This window comes from Manihot esculenta, chromosome 2, assembly GCF_001659605.2.
Source record: "Manihot esculenta cultivar AM560-2 chromosome 2, M.esculenta_v8, whole genome shotgun sequence".
Lineage (NCBI taxonomy): Eukaryota > Viridiplantae > Streptophyta > Magnoliopsida > Malpighiales > Euphorbiaceae > Manihot > Manihot esculenta.
In genome coordinates, this window is record NC_035162.2 from 6701148 (window position 1) to 6719096 (window position 17949).

The following is a 17949-nucleotide window of genomic DNA, read 5'->3' on the forward strand; positions in this document are numbered from 1 at the left end:
TTAAAATTATATCCCATTAAAACTAAAATGTATTATATAGTTGAGAAAATACAAAAATAAAATAATAATAATAATAATAATTTTTTTTTATAATATCCAATATACTAAAGCATATGAGAGATGTATGTGGACAAAACTGAGGTCAATATTCTACATGTCATGCTTAGTAACGTATAACCCAATTTGCTAAGACTGGATGGAAGCTTGCCTACTTCCAAAAGACGCCGTATAATACCATTGCTGTTATTATTGTGCACATGTTATTTTATTTTATTTTTTATAAAAAATAAAAAACTCATCAACATATTTTTTTTATATTTATTTTACAGTAATAAATATCAAGACCAATATTTTAGTATTTTTCTTGAAATATTTTTAAAGTTAACAATAATAATTATATAAATAAATTCTGAAATTAAAATTTACTTATATTTTGAATGGAATAATAATAACAGCTTTTTGTATGAATATAAATGCTTATCATATAGCAATATGTCTTTTATTATTATTGATAGATTAGCAAAAAAAGAAGGAAGCCATCAGAGGATTTCAAATATGCATTGCGAATTCATTTAGTGGTTAAGCTATCATTTGATTTATTATCTAAACACTCTGGCCGTGGTGATCCCATGGGGACATTTAAGCTATTTTTCAATAATGAAATTCACTTTTTGCTTTTTTTTTTTTTTGGCAAAATGACGCAAAAAAGGAAGGGGCAAATGTCAAATCCGAAGCATGATAAGGGATGGTAATGATTCACGTGGAATGACTTTTTTTTTTTCCTGCAAAAAAATAATAAAAGAATAATCTAACACCGGAAATGAAGAGCTTGAGATTGTTGACTGCTCTTTGTCTGTGGGAAACCTATATCTCTTCCTATACTTGTGAAAATTATGGCCTTGAAAATATTATCAAGCAGAAACAGGTTGGCAAATAGCAATTGACAGGGCCATCTTATCCTTTGGGAAAGGTTGGTGCTGTTTCCAAAATTTAGCCAACGTCTTTCACAACCGGTAATATCTACTAATACATACACATCTTCATCATAAATATTTAAGTATGCAATAAAAAAAAGGGAGAAATTAGATCAATATTGCTCAAATAAGTACTAATTTTTAAACCCTTGATTAATAGTTAAAAAGCTCTTTCCTTAGCCTCACCCAATTTGAAAAGAGAATATGCAATTTGCATATTAAAATGCTACCAACACTATTGGCTGCCCATGGCTCTTTTTGCATTTGCATTCACATTCTCACTATATTGACATCTATTTTAAAGAAAAAGTTGTACAAAATACAAGTACAACTGTTTTTATCTTTAGCTGATCGTTGTGTGCTTAAGCCTTCATCCTAGTGTTGAAAACAATACTCCCAAAATAAAATTTGATGTTTGATGGGATCCACCAACATCACTTCCAAGTTCAAATCCAGTGGAAACTCATGCCTTTGAGCTTTTCCCTCTTTGTGTCATAAAGATTTGACCTCAAAAACAATGAATCACATAATCAAATTTCAATCTCCGTACATCACTCCACACTCCACTACTAATGGATTTCAATTCCACCCCCTAACACATTAAACTTGAAGAATATTACATCTCCATCTTGTACAACATAAGTCTTCCCTTCCTGTATATACTTTCCAGAAGCCTGCACCAAAAGGCAAAAGACATCATGCGATTCATCAAGGGATTAAGCTTTGATCACACTATGTCTGAAGTAATATATCAATGACAAGCAATATGTGGAATTTAATTCAGTTACAACATATATTGACCTGTGATCAAGTTAAGTCTCACTAGTCTACCAATATCGTTGCAGTGGATACTATGATTGAGTTTGTTATGCTGCATAATGACTATTTTTAACGAGATAAAGCTGCAAAGAATTCTTTTTTCTTTTATTTGCCAAGACAACAAAGGTCAAATTTAAAGATTTTTCCTATGTCATACCCTTAGCAATTGACGGCCAGAATCAGCAAACAAATCAACAATTCCCAAGACACTTGGATTCACATAACTACCAGTGTGATCTTGTATTGTAATCATAAAACATTATGTTGCATATCAGGCTACTCTACAATCTGGTACTTTTGCTTACAGAATCCCCAAGTCCTACCCCAGCTCAATGGTTATTGCAGGATCGTTAGCTTCCATTTGAGATGATCGAGTCCTATTTTGTTTTCCTTTTTCTTGTCTTTAATTTCCCCGTTAGCTGTTAGTTTCTCCGATGTTAAACCTAGCAAATTTTAGGTTAAGAACACCGTAAGATGATCATTCATGTTTACCTTCATCACTCTGCTCAACAAACAAGGAAAGAAAGGTGGATTGACTGCTATACGCCACACATACAATGAAAAGTTCTATTTGAAGCATTTACCTTAACCGCCCGCCTCACTGCCAAGCTCCTTGAGATCATCAAATTTCATGACCTAAGCATTATTGGAAAGACCACGATTAGTACTTGGCAAGGAATTATCAGCAAAAATCAAACAAAATATTTAGACCATTAATGAACTTCTGAAAATTGTGATTATGTTATGCAAATTGGGATTGGGCAAATGGTGAAATCATGATAGTAATAGCAAAAGGCCAATAGTATTGTTGAGGATGCTGTTTGGGCAGAGATTTGCTACAACATTTCTAAAGCATGATAAAGAGCAATCTCATTGGAATTGGATATATTACGCGGCCCAAATTTCCAACAAGCAGTCCACGGTTCCGGGCCGGTACGGTAATGGATTGGGCCAGTGGCTTCACAATTTTTCCCGAACCGCGAACTTAAAGATAAATCCTCGAATCAATTGCTTCTCCTTTCATTCGTGTCCAAACGCATCCTAGTCTTCTTCTTCTACCTGAAAATGCAAGCATATTTGTTCATAGGCATAGCTCCTTCACTGTGAACTTCGACAATAGCTCCTATTGAAGTCTTGGATTCTTCCTTCTCATTTTCGCAATGCCACTTCACTTGCCTCTTTCCCCTCCATCGATGATCTCCTTCGTCGTCAACATGTTAGCTCCTTCACGTTCTTGCCTCACCTTTCAGCTACGGTACCATTTCCCGCACCGATTTCAAGTTCACACGCGGCGCCCACGCCATCAATTTCAGTTACGGCGTCGGTTCTCCACTTATGCGGCAACAGCAACCCACCACCACCATAGCTGTAATTTTATGTTATTCCTTTCCCTTTTTATATTCGTATAATACCTTTTTCCGTGTTATTGCGTGCATACTACAAGTGTAAGAAAGAAGTGTAACTCTGTTTCTGTTCTAAGGAGAAATGTTCAATGTCTTCTCTTTTGCCTGTAATTTCACTTTTGTGTTCATGCATCTATAATTCTATTTTCCTGTTTATACATGTACCATAAATAGGAAGGGAAAAAAAAGGGGAAGAATGCCTTTCTGCTTTCCTTATTGAGAAAAGTGGGTTGATTTTGATTTTTTTTTCTTTCGTAGAAATGGAAATGGAAATAGAAACAGCATCAGTGAGAGAGAAGAATGATGGTAGAAATTCACCTTTCTCCAGAATGCTATTCTGCCGTTAGTTTTGCTAAGTGAGAATTAATTCCAGAGACCAAATGCACTACAATTTGGGTTGTCTTGGATCTATTCTGTCTTATCTCATTAGTTTAGATGAAGCTGTAGGTATTAGCTGGTGCTAGTATTTTATTTCATGAAAAAAAAAAATCTGAAATGACATGATTTTCCATGTTTTCAACATTCTTGCAGATCATGGCAGTCCTGTTGGAACAATTGATGAAAGATATGATGTTATCGTGGTCGGAGGAGGACATGCAGGTTGTGAAGCAGCCCTTGCATCTGCTCGTTTAGGGGCAAAAACTCTTCTTCTCACCCTAAATATAGACCGAATCGCATGGCAGGTTATCATTTCCAGCAAATCTTGTAGGCACTCTTGGTCATGTTGTTGAATGCCAAGTCTTCATTGTCGGAACTTTTGCGATTAATGTTTTTGGATGTAGTCTATAGTTGCTGTAAGGATGAATTCTATTAGCATCCATACCCATTAATATTTTTTCAATGCTTACAACCAAAACAAAATCCATCCTAGACAAATTAGGTTGAGAGAATATAACAATTGTGAAGTTGTCCTAGGCATGGGTAACTAGCTAACATTTGGTTATGTTTGTTTTTACATTTAAACGGAGGATCCTTACTCGTTGGTTATCTTGTAGATATAAATGATGCTGCAAAATAATTGTTTCTCATGAACTTTAGTGTTGGCTAGCAGACTCTCTATCCATTTGATACACATGGATACATGCTTGCACCTACACACAGACACTCTCATGAAAAGAAAGATATTTTTGAAAAATATTCTTACCAAGAAGAGTTCCATGCAGCCTTGCAACCCAGCAGTCGGTGGACCTGCAAAATCACAATTAGTTCATGAAGTGGATGCACTTGGTGGTGAAATTGGGAAGGTTGCGGATAGGTAATGTCCAAAATGTCCTATTGCTTACAGAATATTACTTGATCTTAATCTTGCTTCTCTTGCTGGTCTGATGCATGAATAGATTTGAGCATAATATTCTACAGGGAATGATCCTGCCATATCTGCTTTGGTTTTGACCAATCTTACCTGGAATGTGCATTTCTCTCGGATGCATTATAAAGATGGGATGTAATGGGTGAGGTTAGGCCATCCTTGGATCCAGAAGTGGGAATAAAATGCTAGATTAGGATTACATATGTAGTGAAATATATGCAAAATTCCATACCAGACAAAATAAAAAACAAATAGAAAGATTTTCTAATATTGTATAAATGCAATATATTATTTCCAGTTCAAGTTAGAAAATGTTGTAAAAGAAAATCTGACTCCCAAATTTTGCATCATTGTAATGACAGAAATAAAGGAGGGTTAGAGTGGTCAGTTTAAACTAAGCAAAATAGAGAAATTGGTTGCATTTGGATTTTGGAGTGCTGAGAATAATACCCGAGGTACAGGTACTGTATTAAAAGAGGAAGAGAAGGGAAGAATTAAAAAAGAGGAAAGAGAAATCTAAGAACACACACTTCCAATCTAAATTGAATTACTTAAAATTTTATTATCAAAATTAGAAAATAACTAAGTTGCATAAATTATTGTGGAGACTAGTTTTCCTTATTCAACAATTACTGTGACCTCTATTAAGAAATATCCTTGCACTTAATAAATAAGAAGCAATTCCTAACTAAAAGAGTTCCTATCAAAATTGGAAGTTCCTAAACAACAGAACCTTATATCTTCCTAAGAAGTTAGATGATAACCGACAATAGAAAAAGAAAGTTCAAGATTATGAATTTATGAATATTAAGAATTAAATTCTGATCCTTGGACTCCTAAAACTATTTCAAGTTGTCACTAGAAAAGCAATGGATTTTCTCCAATCTGTTTGTTATACAAGGCGAGGCAGTTGAGATCATCAGTTATAAGATTGGCCTTTCTCAAATTGGGCAGTGACAACAGTTGTGAGGCAACCTTGGTTCTGCTGTGTCTTGGATTTGGCTGTGGAAATTATCATTTGTATTGGGTGAGTGATGGTAGTTGGTTAGAGGGTTAGTTGAGGAATGGCTTAAGTTTATTGCACCACGAGTTGTACCCATAAATAAATTTACAAAATAATAAATAAGGGTAATATGATTCTGAACCCATTATTGTCATTTTCATTTCATGCTTTAGGTGCTATTTGCAAAAGCGTGTGCTGAACATCTCCAGAGGTCCTGCTGTTCGAGCTTTACGTGCACAAACTGACAAAAGGGAATATGCTATGGAAATGAAGAAGATAGTGGAGAGGCAAGTTAATGCTTTTTTTTAAAAAAAGTTATTCATGTATCTATCTAATTGCTTTGATTAAGCTTATAGAAAGAAGCTTTCTAGTCTCATCTTTTAAAGGTGTCAGATCGATGTTGCTTATGTTTTTGCTGCATCTTGAGTTTCATAAAGATGTATTCCAGTCTAGATTCATTTTTCCATGTGTAATTGGGGCTTAGAAAATATGCATATGTGCCCAGACACACTAAAATATTGACAGACATACAACTAATAGTATTTCTTTTTCTTGATCTTTTTCTTATCTTTACTGGGTTAACTCTTAAAGGCACTGGGTTGCATTTTTTGGTACTCTGAGAGGCTGTTACCACTGGTTTATGCTGGGGGACTAAATGCTATTTACATTAAATGGGTTTTCTACATGCAAAAGAAAGAGTAAGTTGCAGTAGATTGTTTTTTTGTTTTTATACTTGTGCACTTGAGAGAGAAAGATCTGCATGAAGGTTAAGGTTATTACTCCATGTAGAGATATAAAATATTCTTACGAGGCTAATGCTGGGTTGCAGGGGTAGTGGATTAGCCAAATATCAATTTTGTGGTGTTATGGGGCAAAAAACTGTTTTTCTAGGTAACTGTTCCAGAATGAATTATGACTGCTGATCAGCTTTTGATTGTTATATAAATTTTTCCTGGATTGTATGATTGAACAATCCGACTTATTTTCTTTCTCACTAAAATTGGAAGTTATATTGGTTGTTTGTGATTCGATGATCATACCTGATAGATCACATAAACAATCTGGTAGAGTGCTATTTTGGACGTATACTTCTCAATATTGGCTTTTGACTCAACAGTCAAAGAATCATTTGTTTCTGATTATGCTTGTGTCAGATGTGGGTTTGTGTTGAATAAACACCCAAGTTTGAACAAAGCTTACACTTATTTCACTGGAGCCTGTGCCTGACACATCATGAAAGGATGGTCATTGTCAAATAAGACTTATGAATGTGGTTATGGAATCCTTAGTGAATAACTTGTGAAACTCAATGATAAGGTAGCTAGTTTATATTTCCTTTTTCACCTTTTGGTCTGCGCTATTGAAGGGGGCTTTAGACTTTGGTGAAGGCAGGATTCAATCTCTGTTCTCCTGTCTTCAAGAAAGCCTGCTTTCCTAAATATGGAACTTTTTAAATTAAGTTTAATGGATCTGGCAAATTAGAATCATTCACTTTGTTGGTGCTTTGGTTATTAAATGTTGATTGTTGATGTCATCAATACTTATGTGGCTTTTAAGAAAAATGAGATATGATAATTTTTATCATTGTCAAGATTTTTTTTGAAAAAAAGAAATGATTTCAGTTTTTTTTTTCCTGGAAAACTAATCGTTATCATGCTTATGTAGTTGATGCTATAGTTAACAGACTCTACACCACTCTACAACTAGTAGAATAGAAGGCTTTATCTATTGCTCAATTCAGTTTCACAGTTCAATCAAATCTGTATTTTTCCATTCATGATTTTCTTTTTAGTGCATTACTGTATTGTTGAATGCCTGAGTATCTATCTGCTAATCATATGATTTGTTTGCATTTCAGCACTCCAAATCTTTCTATCAGAGAGGCAATGGTAACAAATATCTTGCTAGGAAAAAATGATAATGTGGAAGGTGTCAGCACTTTTTTTGGAATGGATTTCTATGCTCCTTCAGTTATTCTCACTACCGGAACTTTTATGAGTGGTAAAATTTGGGTTGGTAGAACTTCTATGCCTGCGGGAAGAGCTGGTGAGTCAGCTTCACAAGGACTCACTGAGAACTTGCAACAGCTTGGATTTGAAACTGATCGTCTGAAAACTGGAACTCCAGCTCGTGTGGACATTCGAACGGTGGATTTTTCCAGTTTGGAACCTCAGCATGGAGATGAAGAGGTCTTCCTGTTTAATATCATTTACATGTTCTGTTGATTAGTATCTTTTATTTATAGAAAACAAAACTGATTTTCCAGAAAATTATTTCAAGTAAACTAGAAAAAGATGTTATAATTGGATAACTAGAAATTAATTTCTCATGCTCTAAAATTTATACTAACTTCAACTACATCAAATTGTTTTCCTCTTTTTCAGCATCTAGCTGCAGGATTCAAACTCTAATTGTTTTTTTTTTAATTTCATTAATTTCTTGTTATTACTATCTAATAAAAGATGGCGACTTGGCATAATCTTCTGTTTCAGTACATTCGTTGAACTGGTCAATGTCCTTTTTTCAGATCTTGTTGCTGGGTTTGGAATAAGCAGCAACTTTTTTTTAGTTCCATTATTTTTTTTTTAAACTAATGACCTGTAAAACTAAGATACTAGACCAAATAATTATTTTCTAAAAAAAGAGCCAATGTCAAAGCTATTTAAAGGCTGTTCTTCATGTTTTTATTATTCTTGTGACAACAACCTGTTAATGTTTTCAATATTGATTTTTCAAATGGTAGCAACAAAATGTTTTTTATTATTCTTGAAACAAGAAGCATTATAACGTTTGTTAATTGTCATGATAGTTTTTATTTTAAGATTGAAATGCAGTTATAAATAAAAAAGAAAAAATATATATATTTAAGGGATTACACTGTGAAACTATTTATATATTCAAATTTAAATAATAATTAATTCTAATAAAAGCATGCTTATTCGATAGCAAATTTCTGGTTAAAAATATCTTATGCAGGGAAAAATTAAAATTGGAGAATTGGAAAACTGGACAAGTGAATGTGTTTCCTGGTTTTCCATTTTTTTTTCTTAGAACATGGACATTGGGAGAAAATGTAAACATAAATGTTTTCCACAACTGAATAAGGCCTTAGAGTTTCATAATCTAGATTCTATGTCATTCTTCAGCATATGCTTATGCAAATAAGTTAGAAGATCATGGTTTATGTTGTATTTCCATGGCAACAATTGGACATCTATTACCAGCAGATCATCTGTGATGCCCACATCGGCTATTAATAAGTTCATTTATTTTTTTTGCAGAATGTCTTTTGCTGAAAACAGGAAATGTAACTGTTCCTCTGAATGCCATTGACCCAGAAAGTTTATTATCTTATCTGAATGCCATTGACCCAGAAAGTTTATTATCTTGTTTAGATGACATAGATTAAAATTATCATTTATTTTAGCTATATACTACTTGTGGATAAATTCTGATTGGGAGTTTCTGACCAACAGGTGAACTGGTTTAGTTTTGATCCCGACGTGCACGTTGAAAGGGAACAAATGTGTTGCTATCTAACACGTACTACAAAAATTACTCATCAACTTATAAAGGAGAACTTACACGAAACTCCAACGTATGGAGGGTGGGTTGAAGCAAAAGGGCCTAGATATTGTCCTTCCATTGAAGATAAGGTATATATATGGTATATAGTTCCTTAAATTTAGTCTTCTTTTTTTTCCCTTCTTTTCTTTACAATATACAAGATATATTGTGAGAGGGCTCTAGAGGGGTGTCACTGTCAGGTACTGTCAACCCTAGTACGAAAGGAAAATAATTCACAAGGCAAAATTTAGAAAGTTGATGCAATTTGCACTTGCACAAAGCAACTGCCTACCAAACCAGCTTAAGCCACTTATGTTTAAGAATATAATATGGTAATTTTTCTCAAAAACTGCTATTCCGTCACCTTTCCTTCCATACAAATTATGGGAGTGTCAATGCAGTTATTTTTCAAGGTAATGCAGTGGTGAACTAGGAATGCATGCTTTTTTTCTTTTCTTTTCTTTTCTTTTCTAGTTATGTAGTCTACTTGTGATGATATATTGTGATAATTCATCATCATCTTCTGCGGTTTCTGAAAAGGACAGTTAGTAGGAAAATAGGTTGCTGCTGTGTTTCTACTTTAACATTATGCTTTAGGGCACTAATTAAGCAGATAATATGACAGTGTTATGAAATTTACCTTCTTTCTTTTTTTCCCTTCTTCCAGATTGTGAGGTTTCAAGATAAAGAATCGCATCAGATTTTTCTTGAACCAGAGGGTCGAAATGTGCCTGAGCTATATGTGCAGGTCTATATCTAGTACCTATGCTTTTATTTCTTATTTATTGGTGAAATGTGAGAGATGGTAGTAGAGAACTGCTTTTTGTGAGAAGAAATATTTTAATTCACCTTATCACCAGGAAATGGTTTTCTTCCTTGTAAATATAAAATTAAAGTGATAAAAGTAAATGTAATTAGTATCCATACCACCACCTACTATTAGCCAATTATTACGGGTGGGCAAGCAAAATTGAAAAATTGAACTGCGGATTGAAAACCTAAAAACTGATCCAAAAAGATGATATTACATGAGCTATCAGCAGATTATTCACACACCTACCCTGTGGGTTATGTATCATACTAACTTGTCATTTATTTCCCTGTATAGGGGTTCTCAACTGGTTTACCTGAGAGACTACAGTTACCACTCTTGAGAAGTTTGCCTGGACTTGAAAACTGTTCAATGCTGAGGCCTGCATATGCTGTGGAGTATGATTTCTTGCCTGCACATCAATGCTCTAGGTCTCTCATGACCAAGAAGGTCGAGGGCCTTTTCTTCTCGGGTCAGATAAATGGGACAACAGGTTATGAAGAGGCCGCAGCGCAGGTCACCATCTCTTAAAGTGGTCTTTTTCCTTTATATTATGGAATTTATTTTCTTGTTATCACTGGTCAATAATATGTTTGTTTATATTCAATAAATAAAAGGCAAAGTGTGCTTTTTGCTTGATGGAAAGGACGTTTCTGGTCTTTCACGTCCTTCTGACATTACCCTGATCAGGAGTGTCGTTTTTTTTTTCTTTGCTTTCCATAGGGAATTATTTCTGGTATTAATGCTGCAAGACATTCAGATGGCAAGCCCCTCATTGTACTTGAGAGGGAAAGCAGTTATATAGGCACATTAATTGATGATCTGGTCACCAAGGACCTTCGAGAGCCATACCGGATGTTAACAAGGTAATTGACTTAAATTATTTATACTTTCATTTTTTTACATTTATACGAGAGCAATACTGTATGGAATTATATTTTCAATTTTGCAAGTAAGCTGCTGATATGATTGTAATTATGTATGTTTGAGAACCAAAACTGATGAATGATATAATTGTACATTTAAAGTATGTTAATGTTGAATCAATAACCTGTCATAGTTTTTAATGAATAATTCCATTAGAATTTAATAAAGGATGTATAAAATAAATTTGTTTCATTAAGTTGAATGTGGATAGATTTCCACTTGTGCTTGAAATATGTTCATGAAAAAAAATTATAAGCAAATAAATGAATATCAATCGGGAAGTTTTAGAAGCAATATATATATACTAATATGCTAAATGAAACAGCCCGGCTCAAATAACTTTTAGATTCATTTTCCACTAGACCCAAAATGATTAACTCAAGTTATTTAATAGTTTCGTGCTAGCTATTATATACAATTCGGAATTACCGTAATTTCCCGATGTGGGACAACTTCTGCCGCACTGGAAGCAGTTGGCCGTTACACTCTTCCTTACTAAATTTGCGACGTCCTTGTCGCAACTGAATCAGTTACAACCGCTAACCAGGACCGAACCCTCGGGTATTGTGGTTCGCTAGTACCTCGAGCGGCTCCGCCTCGTCTCTCGTGGGTAGCTCTTTCCTCGCAGGCCCACTAACTCCGTACAATTTGTCTGATCCAGGGTGGCTCTGATACTAATTGAAACAGCCCAGTCCAAACTGGCCTAAATAACTTTTAGACCCACTTTCCACTTGGCCCAAAATGATTAACCCACGTTATTTAGTAGTTTTGTGCTAGCTATTATATACAATTCGGAATTACCGTAATTTCCCGATGTGGGACAACTTCTGCCGCAGCGGAAGCAGTTGGCCGTTATACTAAATGTCTAGAACTTGTAATCCTTGCGTGCATTTCAATATTATGTCTGTCATATTTCTTGCTTTTATGAATTATGCAGAATTTAGGAAATCGATGTGTTGGCTCTTTCTCATCCTTCAGCTAGTGAAAACCTAACATGATACTTGAGAATTTTAGTAATGACACGAAGAAAAAATCAGTAGTAACTGATGTAGAAGAAAAATTTAAAAGAATCTATCTTTTTTGTTTAACTTGAAAAAAAGTCAATAGTAAATAATCAAAATTGTTATTATTATTTTAAAAACTTTAGCATCTTCTAGCAGGTCCATCAGAAAATTGTTAATCAAGTTAAGGCTTTCTTTCTCTGCCATTTATGGCATTTTAACTTTGTCACCTTCCCAATATATGACATCTGTGTGACTGATATCCTCCATCTTTCCATTCTCATTTGGAGAATGCTCACATCTATGAAGACCTTGACCTTCTATTCAGTTTCCTTATCCTGCATGGTTATGGAGTCAACTTGGATGGCAAAGGTTATACATCCTGTCTACATAAAAATGAATAGTCATAGCTGTCTTCTCTTGTTATAGAAGCCCCATAATTTATGAAGAGAAATACGTGGCAATAACATGTCTCAATACATGATTGCTAGAGCTGAAACCATTGAAGTAAATAGGGCTATTCCTGTGTCAGAACCATGCATACAAACTGAAATGTATAAACACCCTCCACCCTCCTCTCTTTGCTTAATGCTTTTAGATTGTTCATATCGAGAATTTAAGGGTAGAATAGATTAGTATTTTGGTTTTGCTTTATTAATATGAGAGGTACTGCATCATCCCATCCCATATAATCAAGATCAAAATTCTTTAACTGCATCAATGTATCAGATCATCTTATGTGGCACCTGCATATGAAAGTAGCAATTAAATACCGTTTGATACCAGGCTGCATTCTCTTCAAGGACAGTGTCCTGCATAACATCTTTATTTTCGTATGATGTTATATGTACTTAATGTTCTCTGCTTTTTGACTTAAAATAAGATAAGTAAGTTTTATTTGCAATATTATGCTTTGTTGTATGCAAATTTTTACCAAATTAAATTTCTTCCTTCTCCTAGTCGCTCCGAACACCGGTTGCTTCTCCGATCTGATAATGCTGATAGTCGTCTTACGCCTCTGGGGAATGAAATTGGTTTGATAGATGATAGACGGTGGAAGCTATACCTGGATAAGCAAGCTCGAATCTCTGAGGAGAAAAAGCGTTTGAAAACTGTCAGAATTTCAGGTTTGTATTCTTTCATTTGTGCACAGCTAAAGAGGGAATAACCTCTAACATAGAGTAATCATCAGATATGTAAATAAATTTATGTGGAAAATCTCATTTCCCATCTCTCAGCTCTTTCGTCTTTCTCATCTATATTTTCTGCGATTTTGATATTATGGATGGTCTTACAAAATGGCACTGAGTACCAGTTTTGGTCACAAGAGTGAAGAGACCTTTCATTTGGGAGGTGCATTTTTGGTTTACGATTGTTTCTGTTTCCAGAATTTGTAAGCGAATCAATACATAAATTCATGCATATGTGTGTGTGTGTAGAGAGAGGGAGAGAGTTATTTGATGAGCTTTGAGTATTTATATATGAAAATTTAAGTTAATAACTGCTTCCATTATAACTTTCAGGAGGGGATTTGGCTGCTGATGTTACTCATCTGTCTGGACAGCCTGTGAGGGAGTCTTCAACACTGGAGAGTCTTTTGAAAAAACCACACATCCAGTATGAGGTACTGGATAAGCATGGTTTTGGAAATAAGCTCCTAACTAGAGAGGATAAAGAGTGTGTGGAGATTGATGTCAAGTATGAAGGCTTCATTATCCGTCAGCAGATCCAACTCCAACAGGTTTTTAATCTCTCTTATCTTCTGGTGATGCAGACAGCAGGACCTCGACAATGATTACGTTTAAGACTCAGGATTGCCATAGTGCAGTAGGCTGCTAGCCCATTCAAGTGCGCTCATACTGCTTGTCACACAGCAAACCTGCACTGCTGGACAGATTGGAATTGCTTGGTGCACAGCAAGCTCACGTGGCAAAGCAAGCTTATAAAAAATGATTTTTTTTTTTTGAAAAAAAAAAATAGAAGCATTTCTCAGTTGCAAGTGGCATCTTGCTACAGGTCTACAACCACAAGTGCCCTTGTGAAATTGAGTCTGCAAGGAGCTTGCTCATTTTGAGTGCACTGTGCATGGACAACTGCCATGCACGGTACACAAATCAGTCAGCATGCAAAAAATGCTGCACTGAGCTCACATTGATTAGCGTGCAGCATTCTTGAAAAACCATAGACGTAGCTAGCTCAGTTGTGTGGCAAAATTCATAAAAATATATGGGCAGCTTCAAGTTGCAATGTGGGTACAAGCTGCGAGCAAGCTTCCTATGCTTGCAAGGTGTATTCTCATGAAGGGGTCAGCCAAATAGCCATATGTCACCTGCAAGTGAGCACTAAACATGGTCCGTGTGAGCACTAGCTCGCTTGTTGCATATGACAAGCTTAACCTGCGAGTGCAGGTGCTGGGTGGTCAAGCATTAGAACTTGCACCTTAAATTTGGAAGTTGCAAGCAAAGGCTTGGGGGTGAGCATTAGTTCATTAATTCAGTTTGATTTAGAAAACCGAAACAGAATAACTAAATCTATCAAAAAGAATAATAGGTAAAATCTAAATTCAAACCTTGAAGGTTATTCATTCTGTCCACCACTAGCTACTAGTGGCTTAGGTATTATATTAGCTTTCAAATGTATTTATTTTGGTTTGGTTATTACCTTTTTTCCCCAAAAAAATTGAAGCAAATAAAACAACAGGTAGAACAAACACACCCAACCCCACCAAAAAAAATGCATTTTGTGGAAGGTTAGAAGTCAGAAGATCAAAATCAGCATCGAGAAATTATATATTGGCCATTGGAGAAGGAAAGCTACAAAGTTATGTTGACAAAATGAACATGTTCTTACTTCCTCTTGAGGATATTAAGCATGAAAATAGATATTCCACGTTGAGAATACTATTGAAAGAAAAAGTAATTAAAGTTCCTATTGAATTTATTACAGAATACAGATCCCTTTTAGTTTTGAGAGTCAAAATCCTTTAGGGTAACATTAGTTTTTACAATCCAATGTCTTTTACATCTGGGATTATTTAGCCTATAAATACTCTAGCTAGCATACTATATTATTCACTTTTCAGTTAACAAAATGCTAGCAATTATGGTTCTCTTTTTATCTTTAGATTACTTGAGCCAATTTGAACCTAGCTGAATTTTAGAAGTGAAGCCTACACTCCCAATTTTACTGTTCATGGCCACTATTCACCATACTTGACCTATGCTGCAAACAATCCCAGATTTATCATTTAATTTTGATTATTAAATCTAACTACGTACAAGGCCTATTTTTTCATGTTTGTTTGTTCAAGCTTTTCAGATAAATTCAAAATCTAATTTGAATAATTAAATTTCTGCAAGTTGTCCTACTGCTTGTGGGCTTAGGAGAGGAAAAGTTCCAAGATAATTTTGAAGTGATTTACATGGATTAGTTAGGCTACATCGTCATCCTTTTTTGGATTTTATTTATGAGTGTCAATTTTTGTGCTTGTCTACTTTTAGATGGCTCATCAACAAAACAGACCACTTCCAGAGGACTTGGATTACTATGCAATGACAACTTTGTCTCTTGAAGCACGTGAGAAACTCTCCAAGGTTCACAGCAAAAGATAGTTCTCTCTTCACTTTCACTGCTTCTGTATTTATCTTTTGCATATTACTAAATTCTTCAGAATCCAGATACATTTCTCTTGTTTGGGTCTCTGGTATGTTTTCATCTGATTAAAATGTGCTGTTGTGGTGTGGCAACACGATTTTGTTTCTGGCTGCACTTTGACTATCATATTTGGTAGCTAAGGTACACATCCCCTTAACATAACCAGAAAACCACTGGATGCCAAATGAATGATCTGCTTGCAGTATCTGTTAACATTGTCATAAGCTTCTTTTTGCATATTACATATCCTTTGTTATATTTCTATGCATGCTCATTCATCTATGAACATTCTCAAAAGCTTATAGTTTGAAAGGTTATCAGTCTTTTGACCTTTAATAAAATTGGTGAAAGGTGTATGATGGAAGGAGTCCATAAGTGTTGCGTCAATCTGGATTCAAAAGATATCTTTAGAATTGTTCTCTAAATGGTTACTGTCGAATACAGTTATTTGAAATTATGAGCAAGTTTAGTTCTGGTTAATGTAAATGGTTATCTTATTTCCAGGTGAGGCCACAAACTATTGGCCAAGCAAGCAGAGTAGGTGGCGTGAGCCCTGCCGACATCACTGCGCTTCTTATAATCCTCGAAACCCGGAGAAGAAAAGCTAAGGAACAGAGGAGGCACAAAATGTTGAATTCTGTTCTGACGGAAACAAATCCCATATCCAATGCCCCTTTGACAGAGACAATCAACTCTTAATATATTCCCAATGCGTCATTCTTTGTTTTCGCGGTTTATCGGCTTCAGAATTGTGTGAAGCATCTATGACACTATCAGTTCTTCGGAGGAAGCAATGCAGGAGTAGGATGAAACTGTGATTCTACTTGCAATCTTCAGGCCTTATGATGAGTGATTGCTGTAATGGCCACTTTCAACAAGCTGTTAGGTGGAAGAAATTTGATGCTTCTGCCATCAGTTGGCGGCCACCGGTTCTGTTTCTGCTGGCTAAACCAAAACATGAAGGCTAGAACAGCAAGTCTAGCCTCAAAAGTTATTTTCGTCACATCTATATTTTCGTCGCTGTTCTATAAAATCAGAAGACAATATGTATATCCTTTGAATCACCTACTTCTTGTTTAGTTATGGAAAATATTCAGAAATAGAACCACAAATAAGTTTGGTTCGTTTCGGAACTTCAAATATCGTGGATGAGTATTTGAAATTGTATTAAGCTGAAGAAACAATCCACTACCTGATAATGTTTGTAAGAAATTTAAAAAATAATAAAAAAGATGAAATTTAAGGTCCCAGCTTAAAGAGATTGGATGGTGGTGCCGACATTACTTAATTAATTCAAAAACAAAAGTATCACCTACTTCCTACTTAAGATTGTGATTGGAGGGGCACTCTCTTTGGCTGGCTGGAGTAGTGAGTTCTAATATCCAGTGGATCTTAATTATTATTTATTTATATAATGGAATCTATGTATTTATATTTTGAAACGTATTTCCCCTTTCCTAACATTTCTGTTATACCTCACAATTGTGGATCCCCTCTACATTTTCCCAAGTGAAATTTTTGAATTTTAATGGATATATTCTAAAACTATTTTTTAAATAATTTTCCATGTGTTTTAATCAATAATTTATTTTTACTCTATCATTATTAATACTATTAATAATGGGATAATCTATTAAAATATAAAATATGAAAAATAATTATAAGAAAATACAAATTTTAAGTTTTCATTAATAAATAATAAATAATAAAGAGAATATTTAATATGTTATTATTAAATTTATAAAAAAAATACAAAAAATATTATAAAAAATTATATTTTAGATATATTTTTTAGGGCTATTGAATAAAATAATTTAAATTTTTATAAAAAATTATATTTATATCCTAAACTTTATTTCTTGGTTAATAAATTCAAAACTTTAATATTTATTATAATTTGAGACAATAAATTAAATTGAATTTAAAAAGTTAATAGGTAAATTATAATATGATCATTAAAATTTTATTTGATTAAAAATAAATATTTTTATATATATTAAATTTAATAATATTTTACATTAATTATATTATTATTAATTATTATAATTTTATTTTATTTTATTTTTAAAATATTTTTTATTATTTTTCAAAATAAATATTTAAAATATCTTTTAATATTTAATAAAAATTAATATCATAAATATATTTAAAAAATTAATAAAAAATTATTTTTTTAATATATATATATATAAATAAAAAAAAATAAAAATTATAAGATGTTTTACCTTCCATTTTTCTTTCCACTCTCTACCTCCCTCATTTATTTTTCTTTCTTTTTTTTTTTCTGTCCATCTCTCTTCTATATCTATGCTTCAATCTCTCAGCTTTATAACATATATATGTCAAGGCATTTCAATTTGACATTCTAATTCTGTTATTACTGCTTTTATCTCATATTGTTATACATATATTTTTTAATAGGAATGGTAGTGGAGAGTCAAACCTAATCTCTACCTACTTTTTAACTATGGGATCAAATCA

At 33.9% G+C, this 17949-nt stretch overlaps 1 protein-coding gene across 1 annotated transcript; it reads left to right on the forward strand.

The window, feature by feature from the left end:
• The first annotated feature begins 2800 nt into the window (after positions 1-2800).
• On the forward strand, positions 2801-16601 carry LOC110609123 (tRNA uridine 5-carboxymethylaminomethyl modification enzyme MnmG). The gene is made up of 13 exons (XM_021748480.2): positions 2801-3161; positions 3728-3879; positions 4360-4451; positions 5682-5795; positions 7367-7697; positions 8985-9164; positions 9743-9823; positions 10184-10402; positions 10610-10752; positions 12775-12941; positions 13338-13555; positions 15315-15407; positions 15973-16601. Exons 1-13 carry the CDS (start codon positions 2954-2956, stop codon positions 16165-16167), a joined length of 2193 nt encoding a protein of 730 aa, XP_021604172.1. The 5' UTR covers positions 2801-2953; the 3' UTR covers positions 16168-16601.
• Positions 16602-17949: the final 1348 nt, after the last annotated feature.

Excerpts from the sequence above, each read along its gene's own strand:
- LOC110609123 (XM_021748480.2), top strand. The coding sequence starts at position 2,954 with ATGCCACTTCACTTGCCTCTTTCCCCTCCATCGATGATCTCCTTCGTC. Across the intron at positions 4,452-5,681 it reads ATTGGGAAGGTTGCGGATAG|GTGCTATTTGCAAAAGCGTG; the intron begins GTAATGTCCAAA and ends TTCATGCTTTAG. Across the intron at positions 13,556-15,314 it reads AGCAGATCCAACTCCAACAG|ATGGCTCATCAACAAAACAG; the intron begins GTTTTTAATCTC and ends GTCTACTTTTAG.